The sequence below is a fragment of the Nothoprocta perdicaria genome, unplaced genomic scaffold (genome assembly GCF_003342845.1).
Source record: "Nothoprocta perdicaria isolate Ctin4 unplaced genomic scaffold, notPer1 scaffold_6, whole genome shotgun sequence".
Classification (NCBI taxonomy): Eukaryota; Metazoa; Chordata; class Aves; order Tinamiformes; family Tinamidae; genus Nothoprocta; species Nothoprocta perdicaria.
Genome location: NW_020455865.1, coordinates 2,197,344 through 2,219,379, shown reverse-complemented (window position 1 = coordinate 2,219,379; position 22,036 = coordinate 2,197,344). Strand labels below are relative to the sequence as shown.

General features: G+C 38.5%; 2 protein-coding genes across 3 annotated transcripts in view; both read left to right on the top strand.

The window, feature by feature from the left end:
• Positions 1 to 71: 71 nt before the first annotated feature.
• LOC112955787 (centrosome-associated protein 350) lies at positions 72 to 4,763 on the top strand. Of its 2 annotated transcripts, XM_026049151.1 has the most exons (4): positions 72 to 1,855; positions 2,364 to 2,705; positions 2,836 to 2,979; positions 3,832 to 4,763. In XM_026049151.1, exons 1-4 carry the CDS (start codon positions 101 to 103, stop codon positions 3,985 to 3,987), a joined length of 2,397 nt encoding a protein of 798 aa, XP_025904936.1. In that variant the 5' UTR covers positions 72 to 100; the 3' UTR covers positions 3,988 to 4,763. The 2 variants fall into 2 exon arrangements, 1 of the variants encoding a protein (XP_025904936.1); XR_003250944.1 differs by lacking the exons at positions 72 to 1,855; positions 2,364 to 2,705; positions 2,836 to 2,979 and adding an exon at positions 3,441 to 3,536 and having other exon boundaries at positions 3,832 to 3,898.
• A 1,974-nt stretch (positions 4,764 to 6,737) lies between these two features.
• The window catches only part of QSOX2 (quiescin sulfhydryl oxidase 2), a 22,054-nt gene continuing 6,755 nt past the window's right edge, over positions 6,738 to 22,036 (top strand). Inside the window, 12 exon segments of the mRNA XM_026049549.1 lie at positions 6,738 to 6,821; positions 6,918 to 7,021; positions 7,023 to 7,195; positions 9,897 to 9,997; positions 10,492 to 10,540; positions 11,707 to 11,812; positions 11,984 to 12,074; positions 13,487 to 13,632; positions 13,846 to 13,989; positions 15,034 to 15,163; positions 17,319 to 17,441; positions 18,497 to 18,647. Of these exon segments, the coding sequence (XP_025905334.1) occupies positions 6,738 to 6,821; positions 6,918 to 7,021; positions 7,023 to 7,195; positions 9,897 to 9,997; positions 10,492 to 10,540; positions 11,707 to 11,812; positions 11,984 to 12,074; positions 13,487 to 13,632; positions 13,846 to 13,989; positions 15,034 to 15,163; positions 17,319 to 17,441; positions 18,497 to 18,647 (1,402 nt within the window).

The window sequence follows — 22,036 nt, the reverse complement described above, 5'->3', positions numbered from 1 at the left end:
ACCCCATACAAAAACTAGAATCACTTCACAGGAATCATTGCAGAGGGTGGCCACAGAAAATCGAAATAATTCAACAGCTCAAAGGCAAGCCCCTAGGGAAATGGGGAGGGGACTGCTTTCTTCTGATTCTTCAAAAGAGCAGATGTTTCAAGCTGAGAACTGTTCCTCCAGGTGTGAAGATGACACCATTTTTATTAGTGATGAGGGTCTCCTTCCAGCTGATGAGGACACCTTGTCAGAAATACTGTCTCCTGTTGATGAAGTGTTGTCCTATGGAAGTGCTGACTTGCCGTCCTCTAGTAAGAAGGATTTGTCATTTCCAAATGAAGATCTCCCTCCTCCTCCTCCTCCTCCTCCTCCTCTTTTGGGTGTAGATGCAATGAAAAATGATGATTCTAGCTTCAGTACGGATGATTTCCCATCTCCACCAGAACAAATGATGTTCCCAGAGACTAGACAGTGTATGGATGAAGATATATCACTGAAAATGGATGCATTACCCTCATTACCTGATAACACTGTGCCTGAAGAATTTCTTCCCCTCAATCCAGAGTCAACTGATGCTTTTTCAACTCAGGATGGTAATCTCTCAGAACAATCTTTATTTAAAGAAGATATTTCCAGCCCAAGGAAGAACTTCCTAGAACAAGAGCAAGGGGGAGGTAAGATGTCTTTGCAGTGTGTGGAGCTTCTGCATGTGCCAAATCCTATTTCTTCTGATGATGCCAGTGAAAATACTGAGCTCATGAAGAAGCTGTGCAAAACACACTCAACACTTCCCAAAGCTGAGGAGGACAGTGATGACCCATTATCATCATTTGAAATTGGAGACAGAGTGTTAGTAAAGAAGACACGATCAGGGACGTTGATGTTCAAAGGACAGACTTGCTTTGATAGCGGCTATTGGGCTGGTGTTGCACTGGACAAAGCGGAAGGGGACAATGCGGGAACCTACCAAGGAGTGAAGTATTTTGAGTGTGCTCAGAATTGTGGCATCTTTGTCASACCTGATCAAATCTCACACTTGCTAGAGGGGCATGAAAGTGGTCCCAGTTACACAGAAGACGACGACTCCTTCTCTGGTGATGAATCTTTCCCAGGAGACTGCAAATATGCTGAAGATGAAAAGAAGGGAGCAGGGTTTGCGGAGCAGAAAGCTGAAGACATGAACAGTGTAGGAGGATCAGAAGTGAAAGAAAAACAGTCTGGGTTACAGCTTGCCTTGCTGTCTGGAACAGGGCAAAAGCCTCCAAGTTATGGTCAGTGCAAGAGTAATGAATTCCTTTGTCAAAGCAATTTAATGTGCTTGCAATCAGATAAAGAAAAAGTGGAGCTGGGACAAATAAAACCAGGGATCCTTGCAGATGTCCTTCCAATGGAAAATAAGACCAACGGCAGAGATGAGGGAAACACAAGCAGAAATGTTTGTTGCTCAGTAGAAGATCAGAAAAGATATAAACTTGCTGATGATATCGCAAGTGAACTCAGTAAAAAACTTCTGTTTGACACTTTAATTGCATTTTCTGAAACAGCTCAACATAAACATAAAAGTGCCTTTGAAAAAGAAGTGATGAATTATAGCAAAGGCCCACGACAAGAAGATAAGCAGAAAGAATCTCTCTTCAAAGAAAATYCAGCTGATAATTTATCTGAACCATCAGCAAAGGTTTCTGAGGCTTTACTGTGTGATTTTGATATGCTTAGCATCCACGGTTGTCACACAGTAGCGGAAAGAATTGTAACTAAATTCGTGGACGATGCCGTTAAAGAATATAAGAAGATTAAAAGAAAACATGGAGAAAAGGCAGACAGGATATTTCATTCATCTTCAGATACTTCTCCAGCCCCTTCACCAGTAAGTAGAGTGGGGAAGTGTTTGTGTACATGAGTGTCAGACCTGCACTTGGGTCTACACAGGCTAAACAACCGTTTGTGCTGTTCAGTTGTTTATCATGATCATGTCAACATCTGGAAACAGATTGTTCCTTAATTTGACCCACCCCTCACATACAGAATTCCCAGAAGGACCAACTTTTACATCCTCAGTAGTCCATCAGGAAGTATTACCAAATACAGGAAAAAGCTTTGTTTTGGRGTGGAATTTTCCCAATTCATAATTAAAATATTAGAAAATGTCAAAAATTATCATGGAACTCAAATTTGAAATTCTAATTCTGAATTCTGCCAAATACAATTAAAGTAGGCATTTTCCTACTCATCAGTGGTCTTTTCATTGAGAACCATGAGTAAAGTATTCTTATTCCTTTAAGTGTAACCATAAATCAGCTGTTAAGCATTTCAATACTTCTAAAAATCATGTAAAATATGGAATATTGTCATCTGTCTTTTTCTCCCTACTTAAGTTCCTTATAAAACTCCTTGATGCTGGTGTTTTTGGAAGCTCTGGAGATTTTGATCAACCTAATTCTGACCGATGTACTCTGGAGAGACAAACACAAAAGCAATACTTGTACAAATTAGATCAGTGGCACTCAGCTCCTTGGAAGAAAACCGTGGAGGTTCCTCTTGTGGTACCACATCACACTTCATATGTGAAGAAATTGTCTGCTCGGGCTGTAGAAGAATTATGGACTCCAGAAAACGTGCATTCAAATTGCAGGAAAATCAGTGTGCCAAAGCATTTTGAGTGTGATGACTTCTCAGAGAACCATGTGGAAACAGAAAGCAAGAGGATGTATAATCAGGTATTTCTAGAGCACTAAACTCTTATTATTAATCACTGTTGCCACCAGTCTGAGTTCTTCCAGAAAAAMTAAGAAAACTTTTGAGAAAGGATTCATTTTATTTTGGTGTTATGTTTTCTTTTTGCCACAGATTATATTTGATTTGACCCATGAGTTGCTCTGTGCAGAATATCACGCAGCTGTAAATCCAAATACATTTCCATGGCTGAAAGAAAATTTGAGATCTTCCTGTTCCAGGCGTCTAGGTGGAAGAACAGACGTCAATGAGGTCAAGGTACATTCTGGAAGTGTAGAGCACGCAGTAATGAGAGTCAATGAAGAGAGAAGAKATTGCAATGGCAAAATGGCAAGGACGTGAAAATTGGGAGGGTTATGGCAGTGCAACTGAGATGATGTGAGAAAACAGCATTGTTGAGAAATGCTTAAATATAGACCAAGATGATTAGTTAGTCTAAATATGCCAAGTGCATGAAATTCTGTAGGGGAGTGGGAATGGGGCTTCTAAGTCTTCCAGACTATGAAAATCTTTTATTTAAAATGTGTTGATTTCTATTAACCAGCTACCTCTAAATCAGCTCCCTAAACTTTGGGATATCTCTAGATCCGAAGCTGGATGTTCAAGTGGCACCATGTCTGTCATTTGCAACCTTCACAATGACAGATTTCCTATGAGAACAGTTCTTTTCAGCCTTTTTTATTTTGTAGACATTTGTTCAGGGTGAAATTATTAAAATAATGAACTTGGAAAAGAACGACATAGAAATGAAAAGAAAATTCCTTAATATGACCAAGTTTGGAAACTGTAAGAGAGACAGAGTGGACCTCATTCTGGTAAGCAGACATCCAAGTGGAGCTTTATTTGCTTTTCAATACAAGAGTCAAAACTCGAGAGTTTCAAGTCATTTTTTTTTCCTTTTCAGTATGTTTGCAATAAACCACTGTTAATTCTTATGAGTGGTTTAAGTGGGCTTTATTAGAAAAGGAGGTAGCTATTTTTATTTTGGTTTTGACATTGAATTGATGCATGTATGAAGCTGTTGGACAGGGCTTACAGCTGCGTGTACCTTGCAGAACTGATTATGCTCTTATTCCTGAAGTAAACATTCATATCCACATTATATTTTAGATTCAAGAGCTCCACAAAGAAGAACCTCAGTGGACCTACTATGATGATGATGAATTAACTGTGAAGATGAGAGTAACTGAAGACATATTCGATAGCTTGATCCTTGACACAATCAGAGTTCTTAATAAGATCTGTCTGAGACGAGGCTGTGATTAGAAGGATTGGCTAAAAGGGCCTAGTGGTGAAATTTTAATCTTTGTGGCTTTTAAGGCAAAAAAATGCAAAATTAAACATTTTAATTTTGAACTGTATCCTCAGCACATATCCCCAATACCAGCATGCCCTCAGGCTAAGTTATATGTCCATGTTTACAATGAAAGGAAGCTTATGCAGATAGAATGTATTTCTCAGGTTTAGCCCCTTTTCTGCACCAGCAAYGTCCTTAGAACGGCCTGGCAGGATCCAGATCTAGAGTTTCTGTTCTAAACAGACACATACTAATATGATGCACTTTAAATGGGACGCTTTCCTACTAGTAATACCAGTTTTATGAATTTCCAAATTCTAAATATGAATGTTTCCATAAATATACATACAAGTTCTTTAACATTCAGTTCATGAGTCCTTGAATTCTTATGTTTAGATGTCATAAGGATGTAATTATTTTTATTGGAGGAAAGAAAGAAGAAAATAAAATAGAATTCTTGTATTAGAAAATTGGTGAAATTAAGATTTTAGCAAGGTAACATAAAAATTCTTTGATCATYCTTGCTTTTCATTGTGCCTCCCTGTGATCCCACCTATTTTGCATTAAGAGAAGACCAATGAGAAGTCTATATTTAATAGTGTTCTAATAAAATGCAAATATTTATCTTGCTGATATTCATGAACTCTATTACTGAATACTTTAAGTAGATTCTATTTATTCCAATCCAGATCATTCAGGGCATCTTTCAAATGAAATAAGAGCAGGGAACTATATAAATTAAATATTTGTATTTAAAATAACATGAAATCTGGTTTTGGTAGAAAAAAGCAGAATATAAACTCATTTGTAGTTTCTATTTTTAAATACTGAGGGTTCAAAATTATTTTTTCATATGGAATTGTTCTCTGAATAAATAAATGTATCTTTTTCTATTTTTTGCTGAAATTCCCATTCATTTCAGACTGTTGTACACACTTCTACTGTTTATAAATTCTAGTAACTTGTAGGGACACTAAAAGCCCCCTTATGCTAGTTACCATATGAGCAGACATCAAAAGGCATATCCTAGCCTGAGAAGCTTAAATCTTATCTTTTACGCTATTTTCATATCTTTAGTCCTTATTTTCATTTCTGACATGTGGACCCTGCAGAAGAGGATCCTTATAACTGCATATCCCAAGTTTCATAAGGGAATGAAAATTATCTCCTCCCTTCCTCTTATCCTCATTGATTAATTAGTCCAGATAAGTTATTTGTTCCAAGATAAAGGTTTTCTTTTTGTCACCTCATGGTAGAATTTAATCCAATATTTTTTTCATTCCAGATTTGTAGACAAGTTGTTGGATAGTGAGACAAATCTATGCATTGAAGCTCTACATTTTTTCACAGTTCACTGTCAGAGTTTGATACCAGCATTATCAGCATCCTTCTTATATTTAAAATGAGAGCTATTAAAATCATTTATACATGTGAGCGAGTTGATGAAGGACTTGCTTTTTTTCCCCAGTGTGGAGCCTTATGTTACTCTGGGTGTTAAACTTGAGGAAGAATAACCATTATATTTGCAATCAGGTTTGTGAGTGAAACCTGGATCTTTGTGAGATGGCCATATACAGAAGGACACAGCTATAAAGTAATGACAGCTGATGAGAATAGAAAGCGTTTACCCAGAATGTGTCAAAAATATTTAATATCCTCCACCATGATGTGTTCAAAACCTTAGGTTCTGGCACACAGATATATTGACCTGTTCAGGCAGTGGCAAGACTTCAATATCGAGATTACTCTACTTCAAGGTTTAATATTTTGTTTGCCTTGGTTTTGATCAATATTAACCTCCTGGGTCAATAAATCTTGATACTAGCCTCCAGAGGAGTCATTATCTTTCATAKAAAATGATTATTTCTCAGTTAAACCCTACATTTAATTTTCCTGTAATCCATCTTTTTCATGCTCACACACTTAACAATTCTTCTTCGGAATAAAATACACTCTAAAATATCTTAAGTGCTGCAGCTTTTCAATTCCTAATTAGCAGGTGCTGTATGATTTCCAGTTCTTTGATGCGCTTGGACTCTTCTTTTGTAACCATCTCTCTTTTCTTTGCTTATAACATATGGGAAAAATAGGGGAAAACAAAACTTGGATCTAATATGGGGAGCTATGGGAATTACAGCTGCAAATATGGATGTAAAGGATGTGCAAGATAAGCATTTTATGTATTAGTGGCTGAGAAGGAAGGGAGTACGCAGGAAAGAGCAGGCCAGGTGTCTGCATCTGCTCCCAGATGTGGGGTGTTTTGTTTTTTTTTTTTTTTTTCCAAAATTTTACTGATGTAATGATGATTTTTAAGACTGTATCTGCAGGTGAAAGGAGACTGAAGTGCTGCAAAAGGGATTAAAATGAATGATTAGCCCCAAAAAGCTAAGTATGTTAGAATCATAAAGGCTAAGTGTTTCATACACCCCTTTTGCACCGCTCTTGCACGCTGCTTGACAGGTTTTTGTGTTATGTAGAGTTTTGAGAAGAGTCATCCCCTCCTGAAGAGTTGCAGACACMGGGATAAATCCATTTTCTGGCCAAAACCGGCAGTTTTCAGCTTATTAAAAATCCCCGTGGAGATGACATTTGTATTTCTAGTAGAGAGTGCAGGTCCCGCACCCCATTTTGGAGGGAGGACTATTAATCAAGGCAATCACTCCGGCCCAGGCGGCGCAGCCCGCGCTAGGCCGTGTCTCCAGGGCGCGCGCGCGTTGCCATGGCGCCGCGTTGCCATGGCGCCGCGTTGCCAGGGAGCGCCGCCCCGCGCGCCGCNAAGGGAAGGGAGGAGAAGGCAAAGGCGGTGAGACAGGCAGTGTGTGTGTGCTAGCACGCGCGCGGCTCTCACCTCCGCGGCCGGGATGTTCACGACACCTGTGGAGCGGCGCTTCTCGCGCAGCTTCCTCTTCTCGATCTGCCCTTTGCCCTTCCTGGCGCTGGGGCCCGCGCTCTTCGCCTTGCCCGCCGCCTTCTCGTCGCCCTCGGCGGCGGCGGCGCTGGCGGCCGGGCGGCTCTACCGCGCCGGGGAGGACCCGCTCAGCGTGCTGGCGGCCGGCACCGTGCGGCGCGCGCTGCTCAACTCCTCGGCCGCCTGGCTCGTGCAGTTCTACAGCTCCTCGTGCGGGCACTGCGTCGCCTTCGCTCCCACCTGGCGGGCGCTCGCGGGGGACGTCAAGGGTGAGTCCCCCCCAGGGAGGCCCCGGTAACGGCCCTTAGGCCCGACTGGGGCCGCTTGTCGCCTCCGTGGGGATGAGGCCGGGGGTGGAGGGGGGCTGCTTGGTGACACTGCGTGTGGGTGCGATGGGGCCTTGCAGTGGGTCACGACGTGGCCCTGTCACCTGTGATGGTGCCTTGTTGTGCGTGGGACACGATGGGGCCTCGCTGTGGGTCACAACACAGCCCCTGTGGGTCACAACGTGGCCCTGTCACCTGTGATGTGGCCTTGTCACATGTGGGTCACGACGTGGCCCTGTCACGCGTGATGGTGCCTCATCACATGTGGGGCGCTGCGGGGCCTCGCCGTGGGTCGCGACACGGCCCCGTCACGCGTGGCGGCTCCTCGTCCCCCGCGTTGCAGTGGCGCCCTGTCCCACCCGGGTCGTGGCAGCGCTTGGTCACACCCTGGCACGTGTCACCTCGTCCCCTGACGYGCGGTCACCCCCTCTCTGCTTCCCCCATAAGGAGGAGCCCTTGCTGCCCTTGTGGGATAGTGCAGAGCCTGGAGCAGGGAAGACAGGCTGGGCTCAAAGGGAAAGGCTGCAAAACAGCAGGAAAGAAACACCACAGATTTACAGAGATAGTTGTAAAACTGCCCGCAAACGCCTCCATGAGCGTTGTGGGGTGCAAGTGGATGCACGAAGGCACAAGGGTATGTTTAGACTGTAAACTCAACAACCACAACGTTATTCTGCCCTTGTTTGTAAAGCCTAAAGTATTTTAAAAGCTAAACCACATATAATAAAGACCATGGCACTGGAGAGGCTCTGTGCATGTTCCTACAACTTACAATGACTCCTTCAAACATAAATATATAGATACATGTGTATATATATATAATCATTGTTCATCTGCAGTTAGAACCAGTCCTAAGGGTAATAAACTTTCATCTGCAGTCAAACTAACTGAATAAGATTGTGCACTTGGCCTTGAACTGGCCTTAGTGTAATAATATACCCCTTAGGGATTAAGCTCTTATGAAGATTTGCATTTAAAAAGTTGATTTTATGTTTGTCGACATTTGTACTACCAGCAAATGCAGCTGATTTGTGTAGTGTCATTTTTCTGCAAATAATTTTGAGCATGCAGGCTCATCTGTGTTAAATTTGCAAGTACAGATTTGCAAATCTGCACATACAGGTAGGCAATTAAATATTGTATAAATTTGCTAATTTAACTAGTGATTTAGAAATTCAGTTACACTGATGCAAGTGCTTTGTACAAAACAGGAGGCCTGTGTTAATACAGTTCCTTTCCTACCATTTGTAGGTAGGAAAACCTACACATCATGTAAACATGATGTGTTTATTCTGTATCGCTTTTAAATGGTAGACTTGACCAATTTGCTGCAGTTTCATTTTTTCCAATACGTTTGTGTGATTTGTTGGAACTTCCTTAGCATAAACAGAAGTAGAGTTGGTTAAAATAGTATCACTGGCCTTCCTCTTTCGTGCAGTTATTGAAACTATTTTGAGTCTCTGGCATAACTTCTCAGAAACTTTATTCTTAGTTTACTTTATTCTTAGTTATACTGCGTTTAAACTGTTTGCTCAGATTGGACTTTTTCTCRTGTGAATGGTGTGCTTATTGTTTTACTCTGTTGAAATGCAGTGTAACAGGCTCCCTCTGTTTTATTTGCCCCATTTTCAGGCTGCAATCACTGAAATCTAGACCGTGTTACAGGGCACCTCAGAAATACTAACGCTATTTTAAAATAGAGTGCTCAGCAGCATATTTTTTAAAAAAAAAGGTCTCCAATGCCACTATAAATGCATATGATCTGGGCCATGCGCTGCAGAAGTGGGACTGTCTTATCCTTTAGGAAGGAAAAGCCCCTTTTTAAGCAGAAGGGGATGCTAAGCAGCATCCCCCAGCTGGTGCTCTTTAACCCGAGCATTTAGCTGGGGTGGGCTGGCTTTGTTGTGCAGGGGGCTCTTTGCATGGGGGCTGTGGTGCCTCCCTTCTTTGTCTGGAGGAGCGTCCAGACAGGTGGAAAAGGCAGGAGGAGTGGTGGAAGCTGAAAGAGATAAATACCGGGAAGCCAAACTTTGTTTTTATTTTGCGTTTTATTTGATAAAATAGCCTGCTGTATCTTTTGTGCTCGTGTGAATGCGTGCCCATCTGCTAGAATGTTTGTAGTTGCTCCTGGTGCCTGTTCAGCTGTTGGCACGTTCCGTACAACTGAAATTCCCCGTCAGCTGCTCCGGCCTCCTCCAACTCCAACTCCAACTAAAGGTCGAGCTGAATTTCAGCAGCAGAAATGCTTGAACTCTTTGACATATGCTATGAAACATTTAAAAAAGAAGCATTTGGTGATGTCYCAAGTGGAATATGTAGCCTCTCAGTTAAAATGTGGATATTTTCAAGTACATTTCTCATATTCCCAAGGTGCACGTGAAAATAAGACCATTTTCAAGAGGCAACATGTGAGCCTTGGAACTCCTCATTGGGAACTATGCAATTCTTAAGGCCTCTGAGAAAATTATAAGCTCATTAAAARCCAGTCTGTGTTAAAATCAACTATGGTACAAGATGCGTGAAATWTATAGTTATGTAATTGAGAGCCATATGGATGGATAACTGCTGGGTTAATCTTGTAAAATAAGCAAGAGATCAGTGCGGRATTGCTTCTGCTGAAAATTTAACATATCTTTCTTTTCAGACTGGGAATCCGCGATCAGAATTGGTGTGCTCGATTGTGGGGAAGAAGAGAACTACGAGACATGTAAAGAATATGGTATTCACTATTACCCAACGTTTAGGGTAGGTGGCATTACGTATTGCATCATGTAAATGGTACGTGCTCTATAAATCAGGACCATAGCAAATGTGTTCACTCAGAGCATTGCATGTGGCCCTTTTTTTTTAGCTGTTTAATTTCTTTGGTTTTGCAGAGAAAACTACAGAGCTCTTAAAAAAGTTTTGGGGTTCTTTTTGCTGACTGGAGTTACTGATGCTGTTATCTGGAATAGTAATGCAGTCTTGAGATCTGAGCCTGAGTATTTTTTCCCTCTTTAAAGCTGTGGGGATAAATTGTAAGATACTTTTTACTAGACACTGGGTGTTTTCTATTTTTTATAACAGAACACAGTTGAGCTCCATTATATGCCATGTTTTAACCACTGGAGGGAGTTGAGAAATCTGTGAATGGTATTCTAAGAGCCAGGAAAAACATATTTTTCCTCTAAGCTGAGCTTTGGTCTCATGCAGTGAGTTGTTTTCAAAGGAATACTTTCTTTTTTTTCTCTCCTGCATAGTACTTCAAAGCATTTACAAAGCAGTTTACGACTGGAGAAAATTATAAAGGTAAGAATATCCTACTCTTAAGAAATCTCCATAGCATTTGTCCCATCACACAGGAATGCAGCAAGCAAAATCACTTTAAATTTCAATTAATTTAGACATCTACAGATAGATTAGATACCGAGTAGCCCTTTAAGATGTGACAATAAAATACTTCTTGAAATGAAACATCAGGCAGTTTTTTAAGTAGGCATTTGTTCAGGAACTTAGGCCTCATCCTCCTCACATTCATAAATGTAGTTCCTAATTTTCACAAATGCTTACATCATTTCTTTTTGTAATTCATTTAGACAAAACCCATCTCACCAGCATGATATTCCATTTGCTTGTCAGCCGCTTTCCAGGCATCCCGAATCTCACTGGGAAAACCCCCATTCAGCTGGTGACTATCTGAAAACAGGCTTATCCTGTGTGTCTGACAGGATCACAGCTTGAAGTGGTTTGTCTGCAGACAAAAGTGATGTTGTCTTTTCCAATGGATTAACATTTAAAAGGCCAGAGGTCAGAGAAGAGACCACCTGCACCATTAGGCCTTCATGTAGAATGAGATTGTAATTGTACCTGTTACTTTTGGCATTTGTGAGAGCTTCTAGGTTTAATTGCTTTAAAAATATAAAATATCCTCATACTTAAGTTATTTGCTTTTACTGTTAGGTAGCGTAGTAACCTCACCTGGTCTATTTGATAAGAATAGTACAGCTGTGCAGTATTTAATGCATAATAAATATCTTTATGGCAAAAGAGCTGCTACAGTCTCCCACTGCAAGTATTGCCAAAACAAAACAAAACAAAAGCCCACAGCCTTAGTATGAAGCAATCTTTGAAGAGAAAACCAGCAGGGCAGGCAGATGGTTAGATCTGGAAAAATCTTGAGGTGTTTTTAATTTTGGGGTAGGATGACAGCTCTTAAGTATCATCTTGCCTCCACATTTAAATGGAATCCTACACTTAAATTCTTGCTTCCTGTTCTTAAACCAAATAGTATTGCTTGTTTAAAACAAAATCAACAAACAAGCAAAATGAAAGCAAAACCCTAGCCCACAAAAACATGTATTTGTGTTAAAATCTGTATGTGAGTCTTTTTTTTTTTTCCCACTCTATTTTCTTAATAGTTCTGTGGGTGGTTTGGGGGGGATTTGGTTCTTTCTTGTGTAACCTGTATTCAGCAGGAGCGGATCGGGAGCTGCAAACAGTTCGCCAGATGATGATTGACTTCTTACAGAACCACTCCCAAGAGCTGAGGCCACCTGCTTGCCCTCCCCTGGCCCCAATTTTGTAAGTTCCTTGTTGAAAACACAACTGGTTATGCTAAATGAAATGTTAAAAGACTTGTTAAAGTAAGATTTTATATGATTATTCTGCTACAAGATGATTAAAGASAATTACATCAGTAATAATGAAGTTATTACATTTTCCTGTGCTAAATGGCTTTTTTCTTCTTGTAAGGTCCGGTGATATTACTTCCCTTTTTGGCAAGAGTAGCCCTCATTACACTGCCATCGTGTTTGAAAATAGTAACTCCTATGTTGGACGAGAGGTAACGTATGACATAAGAATGACAAAAACAGTATAAATGACAGTAACACAACTGAGGGTTTTTTATTATTATTTAACCCAGACTAAAGAGGAGATGAAAAGATCATGCACGTTTGAGATATCTGCAAGTCAAATAATGACATAAGGCTTTAAAGTTGCCTTCASTCAGAGGAAAAAGCTTGTTTAAAACTGAGCATGATATCATGTTAACAACTTGTTTTCATACATTCCCAGAAAAAAAAAAAAGCTAATAGATTTCATTCTTGGCGTTATTCTTTTGAGTTTCAAGATTTGCAAGATCACARGAAAAATATTGTTGGATTATATATACATGACTTATTCTTTTATTATTGCTAYAGAAGCATTCATAATATTTGTTTTTTGGGCAGATTTTGTGATTTCAAYTCTTTATAGCAATCTAAAATATCCAATTTCTTTTCTTTGCATACGGATCTTAATTTTAWGCAGTCATCCTCATTTAAAGAATAAATGTTTTCACAGATCTGAGGCACTGAGAAAGGGAAAGGCTCTTTTTAATTTTTTTTGACTCTCTCTCTCCCCCTTCCTTTCTCCCCTCCCTTCCCTTCATCCTCCGCAAGTGAAATACTCTATTTGGCCTCATATCAGCACCTAATGAGCCTGCTCTTAGCTTAGGCAACTGTTACTTTTCTCTTGCTGCCAAAATATAGGATACGTAAAGAAAATAAATTGCRTAATTATCAAGGCCTAATCTGTGGAGAAAACATCGAGTGTCTGTGAAATTTTTCTAATTAGATTTGATGCCAAGATGACCCAGTTGTGTAAGTGGAGGAGGTTGTGCTGCCAAAACTGGGAATCACTTTGAAAAACAGACAGCTTCCAGACATTTGTTTCTGGAAACTGTTGTGTTGATACAAGTGGACCTTACTGAAAAGAAAAGTGACGAACGTAAAATTTTTCAGCATTTTATCACASTTGCTTTAATGTTTCTTCACTATCTGAAAATTTGCCTTTAAACACATATACTCACTCATATATATGTATGTGTGTGGTTGTATATRTATGTATGTAAATACATGAAACATACACCTGGTTGGTTCCTGAGAAATATCCTCTGGGCTMTTTTGAGGTTTATGAGGACATTTTATCATTCATTTATTCTCATGTTTTCTTCGGATGTTATACTTCAAAAGGAAAAGCTCAGGGTAGAACAAGAAAAGGATAAAAGACAGGAATAAATCATTTACGGAGAAGAGTAAATCTTCTTYGGGAGAAATTGTTACCACCCAGAGAATGCTAGTAAGTGCAGTYCTTGGTGAACAGTTTAATGATACTCTTAAAGGATGATGCACTTCACCTATCTACCTGTCTTGTTCTACAAGATTGGATATTCCTTGTACAATGTATAAATCATGTTATCTTTTCATTGCCCAGGTTATCTTAGACTTGATTCAGTATGAAAACATTGTGGTAAAGAGAGCACTGAATTTTGATAAGCCTTTTCTGGAGAAACTCGGGATTAGCTCTGTCCCTTCGTGCTACCTGGTGCATCCAAATGGATCCCACGGATTAATTAACATGTAAGTAGTTACCTGAGAGATGTGTCCTACCTTAAGGGGTTTTCTTGAACTGTAACAATTGCTATAATTTTGTATTAAAGGAAACTATTTTGTAACATTTTTGGTTTATATTTATATAGTGACATTGTATCTTAGCCTGTAGTTAATACATGGTAGTTCCCTCTTCCTTTTCCTTGTTTTGTAATAATCTTTGCTTTGTTACTTTATATGCAGTTTGAAGCCCCTACGCTCTTTYTTTTCTTCGTATTTAAAGTCACTGCCAGGTGTAAGAAAAAAGCTTCTTTCGCCACCTCAGCTACCTATAAAAGAAAACAAAGAGGAGAGCACAGAAATCAAGGAGTGGAAAGAGTTTGATAAGTAAGTGATACCCTTGACTTTCAGATTAATGCTTGTTTATTAAAATTTGCTTGCACTTTATTCTTGCCATGTGGAAAGCTATACCTTAATATAAGGAGAGATAGTGTTTTAATTAGTTGTTTATTTAATTCTGCTTGCTTTTAGAAGTGATACTTGCTTTTGAACTCTTTTTCAATACTTTCAGTTTATAACCTTGAGTCAGTAAGATGCAGAGCAATGTAGCACATCAAGTAGAAATTCATATAATAGAGCTAAACACTTTTATGTAAAAGCGTGTTTAACTTGATGCATTTGTATTTTGTTAAGTGCTTTGTGTTGTGAATGTTTTCTTTTTGTTCCTGTGATAGATCCAATTGTGACGAACTGTTAAAATCTTTTGATTTGCTTTATATGCTTTACTTGTACCTATAAAAAGGTACTTATGTCTCAAGACTGATGTGATTTGACTAATGTGATTTGTATGCAAATAACCTACAGTAAACCTCCTATATTTTAGAAAGGATTTAGAGATTCAGTCCTTTCTAGCATCACCTTTTTCATAGTCTTATTTACATTCCTGCTCTGTGTATAATCTAGTTTTGCTAACCAAAACCTCCCTTTTTCATAGGTTATAATTTCTGGTTTGTTTGGATTCTGAAGACAAGCTATAATTTCTTTACACCACCTATTTCCTTGCCGACAATGTCAGGTTCTAATTTCAGTACATGATAAAACTGGCTAGGAGGCAGCAAGTTTACTCAAATACAAAAGGACTTATGTATGGTTATACTTTGTTTTTCTAATTGCTGCGTAAAATGAAGTAAAACTCCTCTGCTAAAAGAGGAGACAGTGAAACTCATTGAGCTTGACATTCACCCTACCAAACAGCTCTACTTACTGCTGTATTCTTCCCATACACCGTGCAGGATAGACTGCAATCACTGTGGAGTGGCAAATGTTGAGGTTTTAATGACACCTCCTATATATCAATTTTACCTTCATGACTGGTGAGAAAATGAGCGAAAGAAACCTGCCACTTTACAACATTATATATGTGTGTTTCAGATCTAAGCTGTACATGGCTGACCTTGAGTCAGGATTGCATTACCTGCTCAGGGTAGAGCTCGCCACGCACAAGACGCTTGAGGGCGCAGAGCTGAAGACCTTCAAGGATTTTGTTACCATCTCTGCCAAGGTATATGCTCCTAATCTTTGATTATTTGCGAGATTAAAACGACTCTAACATAAAATTTCTTAGGTGACATATGCCTCTCAAAGTGTCTTTCAAAATAAGTTTAAATATGATTCCTTGCCAGCTAAAATATGAAAGTTTTGTGGGTTTCTCTAAATGGTATTTTTGAGCTGTTGTGTGCAGTTTTGAAATACAGGTAAGACCGAAGGCATTTAAATGTTGTTTGTCTTAAAAGGCTCAAAATAAAATAAAGGCTACATGGTCTGCTACATATAGAATACACCCTAAAAATTTAGCCCATTTGTCAGGTTTTCATGGTGAGTAGCCATTGTGTTGGGGGGGGGTGGGCACGGGAAGGAGGACCTTGTTTTTCATTCTTTGTGTTCAGATTTTGTTAATGCATATGCATATTAACTTATTTGGCAGTTATAATGTTCATAGAGTGATTGAGTATTTAAAGATATTGCTGACTTCCCTGTAAATTTTGAATATAATTGATGTACAGTGTTTCAAAAAGATGCTCATATCATACTGAGTGAAAGGACAATATAAGTAATGTGATAAGACTTGAAAAAAAATTAACTTTATAATGTCAACTGAAATGACCAATGGCTCATTGCTTACTGAATAATAAACATACTCTTTTATTTTGAACAAGGCGAATCAGTAGCTACTTAAGGGAATAATCAGGATTGTATGAAATATTTGCAAGAATTGGGATTTATCTAAAAAGCAGACAGACAGTTTCTTGCCCCCCTACAGTCATAGAGGTCAGAAATCTCCAGCTGGCCTCATTTCTTTAAGAAAGTGTAGTGCTAATCTTTCCATCATATTATCCCTAAAACATCCTCTGCTCTTCCTGATGGCTCCTGGCCAGCTGATGTAATTTGCTTTCCTGGCTATTAGTGCATAAATGGGGAATGCTCTCTTTAGTTGCACTCTCATCTTCAYGCTGCAATTGGATAGCTGGAGAATGCTGCCCTTTATCTGCATTTTTTTTTTTTGTTGTGTAACACTTTTCTCGCAGTTCTCATTCATAATTCTCATGTGCTTCCATTAGGATCCTTTAGATTTGGGAGTCCCAACATGCCAAGGTGTGCAGTGTTGGTACCATAACTGTGTGCATCTTTTGCAGGCTGTAAACAGTCTCCTACATGGAAATTGTATTTGTTGTAGAATTGGATATTTTGGCTCGCTGTCCAGAAGCCCATTCTTTTGAATAATTACAGTCAGTAATTCAGAGGTACACTCTTATTACTGACTACTTAAGAGTTGTCTTTGAATCCCAATGATGCACAGTTCCCTCCTGTTAGATCCTGTACAAACAATTGGCAATAAGGAGTATTTGGCCATGGGGCTGGCGCGAGATCAAATGAATGACTTTGAGGCAGCAAGAGAAGTGGTTAATAACTGGACAGCAACCACAAAATGAGCTGGCTGAAGTATAGTATCTTTTGTCATTAATTTCTACGTGTATTTAATGTTACTGATATAGGAAGTGTTTCAACAGGATCTGTTGAAACTGTTCCCTCTGGAAGGGGAATGTTCTTAGAGGATGTTCTGCAAACTCTAGGGAGTTCTGTAGGGATTAGAAACATCAGCAATGAAAACCACCATTCCCCATGTAAAGTAATGACATTACAGCTGTATTTTACAGTTCTTCATACTTACCTGCCAGTCCTGAGTTCTTTAAGTTGCAGGTGTTTGGAAATCACTGTTACACATATGAAAAAGACAGTACTTTTCCAGAAAAATGAAATCATGTACATTTACAAAAATCTGAACAGAAGATTTGTAAGAACTGATTTTTGTGATTTATCTCTGATTCACTTCATTCTTACACTTATAAAAGTTAAGATGTTAATAATTCATGTGTAGCCTTTTTTTAATAGACACACTCTATGCATGCAGCTTGTTAAATTCTGTAAATAAATGGTAGCAGAAAATAGCTTTTTGTTGAGAAACCTAACAAATGATTAATCTACAAACCATTCGCAACAAAAGAAATAGCCTCTTAAGTTTAACTGAAGCTGTTAAAGATAAGAAAAATATCTTTAGCTAAATATAGAACTGGTTTTGGTGTTAATGAGATTTGAGCTTTAAAATGTTGATGTTTCATTTGTTTGTTTGTTGTTTTGGTTTTTTTCCTCCCCCTCAGCTTTTCCCCGGCCGTCCGCCTGTGGTGAAGTTGTTAGAGACCTTGCAAGAGTGGCTGGTGAGCCTTCCATTAGACAAAATCCCTTATGATGCTATCCTAGATCTGGTCAACAACAAAATGCGGGTAAGCTGTTACTAGTTTCCAGCATAAAATACAGCATTAGTAAAGGATAAGATTCTATATAAATCTAAGACAACACTTACTGGTAGTCTCTCAGTCATAATGGAGTTATAAGAAGGTTAAAATGAAGTGAGATCATTACCAGGGAAAAAAAATATCTCATGAAGGAATTGAAATGAGAGCATTGGAATACGCAATCCTGTCTCCATTTTGTAATGGACACGCAGTCACTAATATATAGATGCTCCTCATGTCACCTTCAAATGATTTGAGATCCTCAGCAGAAATTTTTGAGTTGCTTTTGCTCTTCATCCTTTTCCAAAACAGGCATGAACATGTGCATGATGTTCATTGGCACTGACACTGTTCCCTTAATATGAATCTCTTCTTTCCATAAAGCAAGATTGCTGTCTGAATTCTGGAAACTTGTGTGTGTTAGAAAGCAGAGAGATAAGTTCACTACATCTAACGTCTTGCACTAGATTTTTAGACTTTTTTCTGTGTAGAAGAAATAGTAATGAATTGTACATGTTGTTCTGTTAATATGACTGCTATGTCTTGTAGCTCTTACAGACTAATTAGGTATTTATATTGTCCCTAGTGAAATTGTAATTCAGACTGAGTCTACAATAATGTTGTATGCGTGTATGAATATGTGTGTGTCTTTTTTTTTTTTTTTGACATAATATATATATATAAAAAAAAGGTACAAGTTAAGCTATGGTATGTATTCCACCAGAATAATCAGACATTCATGATCTGCAACATGGTAAGTTTAACATCTGTGACTGTGCTACACCATGTAATATATTTGCAAAAAGGATGAAATTAACGACAGCCCATCAGAATATGTCAATATTAGAGATACTCTAAAAAAAGATTTTACTTCCGGATAGTTCCAAGTTTTTAATGTCTCTGCCATAAACATGAGTTTATTAGCAAGAAGTCCTATTTTTTTTTTCTTTTTTAAAGTTTATTGTACTATAATTTCCAAAATTGTTTATTAAATTCATTTAGATCTCAAGGATGCATAGATCTTAAATTCATCTTCTTTTCAGATTTCAGGGATATTTCTCACTAAGCGAGTTCAGTGGGTRGGATGTCAGGGCAGCAGAGCCGAACTGAGAGGTTACACCTGCTCCCTCTGGAAGCTCTTCCACACCTTAACTGTTCAAGCTGCACTGCAACCAAAAGCACTGCTCAATACAGGTAAGCAGCAGTTACACAAAACACTTGAAGGAGGGGAGAAACGCACGCAACAGTTTTGCTGTGCGATACAAAAAAAAACCAGGATTAGAGCAAATCTTTGTATGTAAACGGCCGCGAAGAGGCCGTTCGTGGGGGACAGAGGCTCTCGAGGCTCAGTTTGCGGCTCTGCACCAGCAGAGGTCAGAGCGTAGCTTTCCTGCAGCAAGATTTCCAGCTGGAGACAGCGACAGAAATCCTGTCCGTTTGCCCTTGCTTAGGAAAGTGGTAAATAAGGTATGTGAACAATAAAGCAGSAAAAGGAGGGAGTCTCAAACAAAGTCTGAATTTATCTTCTCTTAGAGAGGAGTGAAGGTTGTTGAGGGTGGCCAAGGCTGCACTGCTAATCTAATTGGAAAAAAAGTGATTTGACAATATAGCCTAGTAGCTGTATAACAGCTATTAGCCAATCTTTCTGTAATTTAATTTCATAAATACTGAATAAGTGATTTTTTTCTTACTTAAATTTTCATAGTGATTATTAATTTCTTATAAGTGATATTCTAACTTCCTTGCAGACATTCTGTGARATTGCTTATTTTTCAGACTTGTAGTGTCTGATGAAACAATGTTAATATTCTGGTGCCAATTTTCATGTAAGAAAAATGCTGGATATATGTTTTGTCTTTCAAACAAAATGCAAGTAGAATTGCTAACGATAAAATTATGATTTCCGTATGATTTTATTCTTTTCAGACAGTATTTTGATTATGGTTGCATTTAGTTTTATTTGGATATTTTTTACAATTTCAGGGTTTTTATTTTTTTAAAGAAATAAAAGAATGCTGGGTGAAATGTTTATGGATGAAAATTCACAATTTTGTAATCGGAAAAATACATATATATGTATGGGGGGAAATATGTGATTTCTTTTAAACTGTGACTACATATATTTTTCCAGCCGTACTTGCAATTAAAATCTCTCAATCTTAAAATGGAATCTTCCGCAAAATTGAGATTTCTGAGTAGTTAATCATTTTGTAGTTGATTGTTTTTGTTTTTTCTCCCTTTCCCTCTCCCTSTTTCGTCGGGAGAAGGTAGGTTGAATCCCCTTAGCACCACGTTCAGCCTGATGAATTTTATTTATTGTACTGGGTGATATATTAGCTTTTCACCARGGCCCTGCGTAAGTTTAATTTGCTGTGTTCTTTTTCTTTCCTGATTTGTCCCAATTGCTGCAAATGTTCTGATTAATGTAACTGTTCTTAATATATAACCGTACAAAACTGCATGCTAAATTGTCCCATGTTTCAAGTGTGAGCTCTAGTCAGCTCAAAGTTAAAAATATACTGCAGAATCTGCAAACTCTTTGGCACACTTAACCATCAATTTAAATCGGGGCAGATATGTGATGATCACTTCTTATGGCAAAAGAATTGGGTCAGTCTGAGACTGTCGGATTATGTCTTGGGAGGTTTTCCTCTCCTTATTGCTTGTTTAAATCCCATCTACTAAAAAGCATGATGTACTCCCTAATCCTTCCCACCACAGGTAGGGTTTTATGGTTCTTGTCCACTTTAAAGATTAGGGTTACCCWGAATTGCAGTAGTTTGGGAGGAAAGAGAAAAGGAGGATTACACGATGATACATGGCAGATGTTAATAGAAGATTCATCTCTGGACTGATAAAAGAAAAACAAACAAAATGAGCCATTTTGCAATTGTTTGTTTTCTTTATAAAGCAGATACATTTTTCTTGATAGTTCTCTCTACTTGTAGAGTCTGGCAGCCAGTGTGAACTTGCTGGGGCTTTTTTGATGCGATGTTTTTATSGGGTTTATATTTGACATGTTTAAATGTTGTAATGTGTAATCTGAACCGGCAGTGGAATCAAAATAAGGGAATCCAGAATATATTGCTAAGCTTGAAAGACTTCAAGACTTCCCTACAAAATGAACTTTGCCTCAGTTTTCAGGATTGCAAAATTATGCAGGAGAACAGTTATAATTAAATTAGCACATGAATCTCTGTTTCTCCCTACAGAAGTGGTTTGCTAGTGATTGCCTTTGTTGTGGGTGTGTGGGGTTTTGTTTTGTATTTTTAACATACATATTTTAGTTTAATTGGTAAAAATGTTTTTTGCCTGAAATTAATTTCAACTTTTTCAAATCTAGTTTTCAGCCTTTCTTTTAATACTGTTATTTAATCTGCTTTAATCTCATATCCTTTTCTGTATGTGTATGTGTGTGTATATATATGTACATACATATACATGCATATTCAATCACAGATATTGATGTCTGAGTAGAGATTGTTTGCTTTTTAGGATCTTTGTTTTTAAAGATGCTTTTCCCCATGTTGAACAATATAGTGCTGCTGTTCTAAATGAAGGTGTTTTATGACAGTCCTTACACATATCTCTTATATGTAACAGTTAAATATTCCGATGGCTTTAAATAGCTTTTTTTTTATATTTTTTTTCTCCAAGAAACAATGTACGTAAGGAGGGAGTATTTGCTGCTGAAGTGTTTGTTATTCACTGCCAGAATAAGATAGGCAGCTCAGCACCATAACACATTACCACAGGACCTACAAAACCTCCTGCATTGCAAATTGCTCTCATGTAGAGGTGTTCAACTGCAGCCGCTGGTAATTTGATCAATCTAGGACACTGCATCATAAAATGTGTTCCCTTTGACAAGTGCATGTTTGTGGTAAAATATAGTACATTCGTAAATACATTTTAGCACAATTTACTAGATCAATTAAGCATGAATCAGAAAATCTCTAGACAGCAATGAAGCCATTAGGATTTTAATGAATAATATCAGGTTTCCCAGCCTCTTACAAAGCAGGGACTACCCGCAGTAGCAATGAAAGCACTGGGCAAAGTCCTCAGTCTGTAAAGATCTTAGGCTACTTCTGATTGAAATAATGATTCTTTTTCATTATCTTCATCATAACGGGGTGAATGGAAAGAATCACATGTTTGGATTTATTTTAGGAAGAAATCTTGAGCTATTTTTAAATGTTCTACCATTACGCACTCAGTTAGCCCCCCTCCCCAGCTTCCCCCAGGCTCTGCTATTGATAACTGTAATGAGACTCTGATATTCCATAATATCCCAGAGTTATGGAGGGACAGACAGATATCACATATATCTCCTGCAACAGTTATGAGAGGGTTTTTGACCCCTGCTCCCCAGTAGCAAGTTCACCATAATTTAATGTCTGACCATTAATGATGAATGCATAACACCCGTCTTAGTTCCTGAGCGAGATACTGCAATATTCAGGCTAACTTTGAACACAACTGTATGGACTAAACATGTTAGTAACATTGACATAAAAAGCTATTTTTCTTAGGTAGTAAAATTTATATACAGCAATTTTAATAGCACTCTCGGTCTCTCT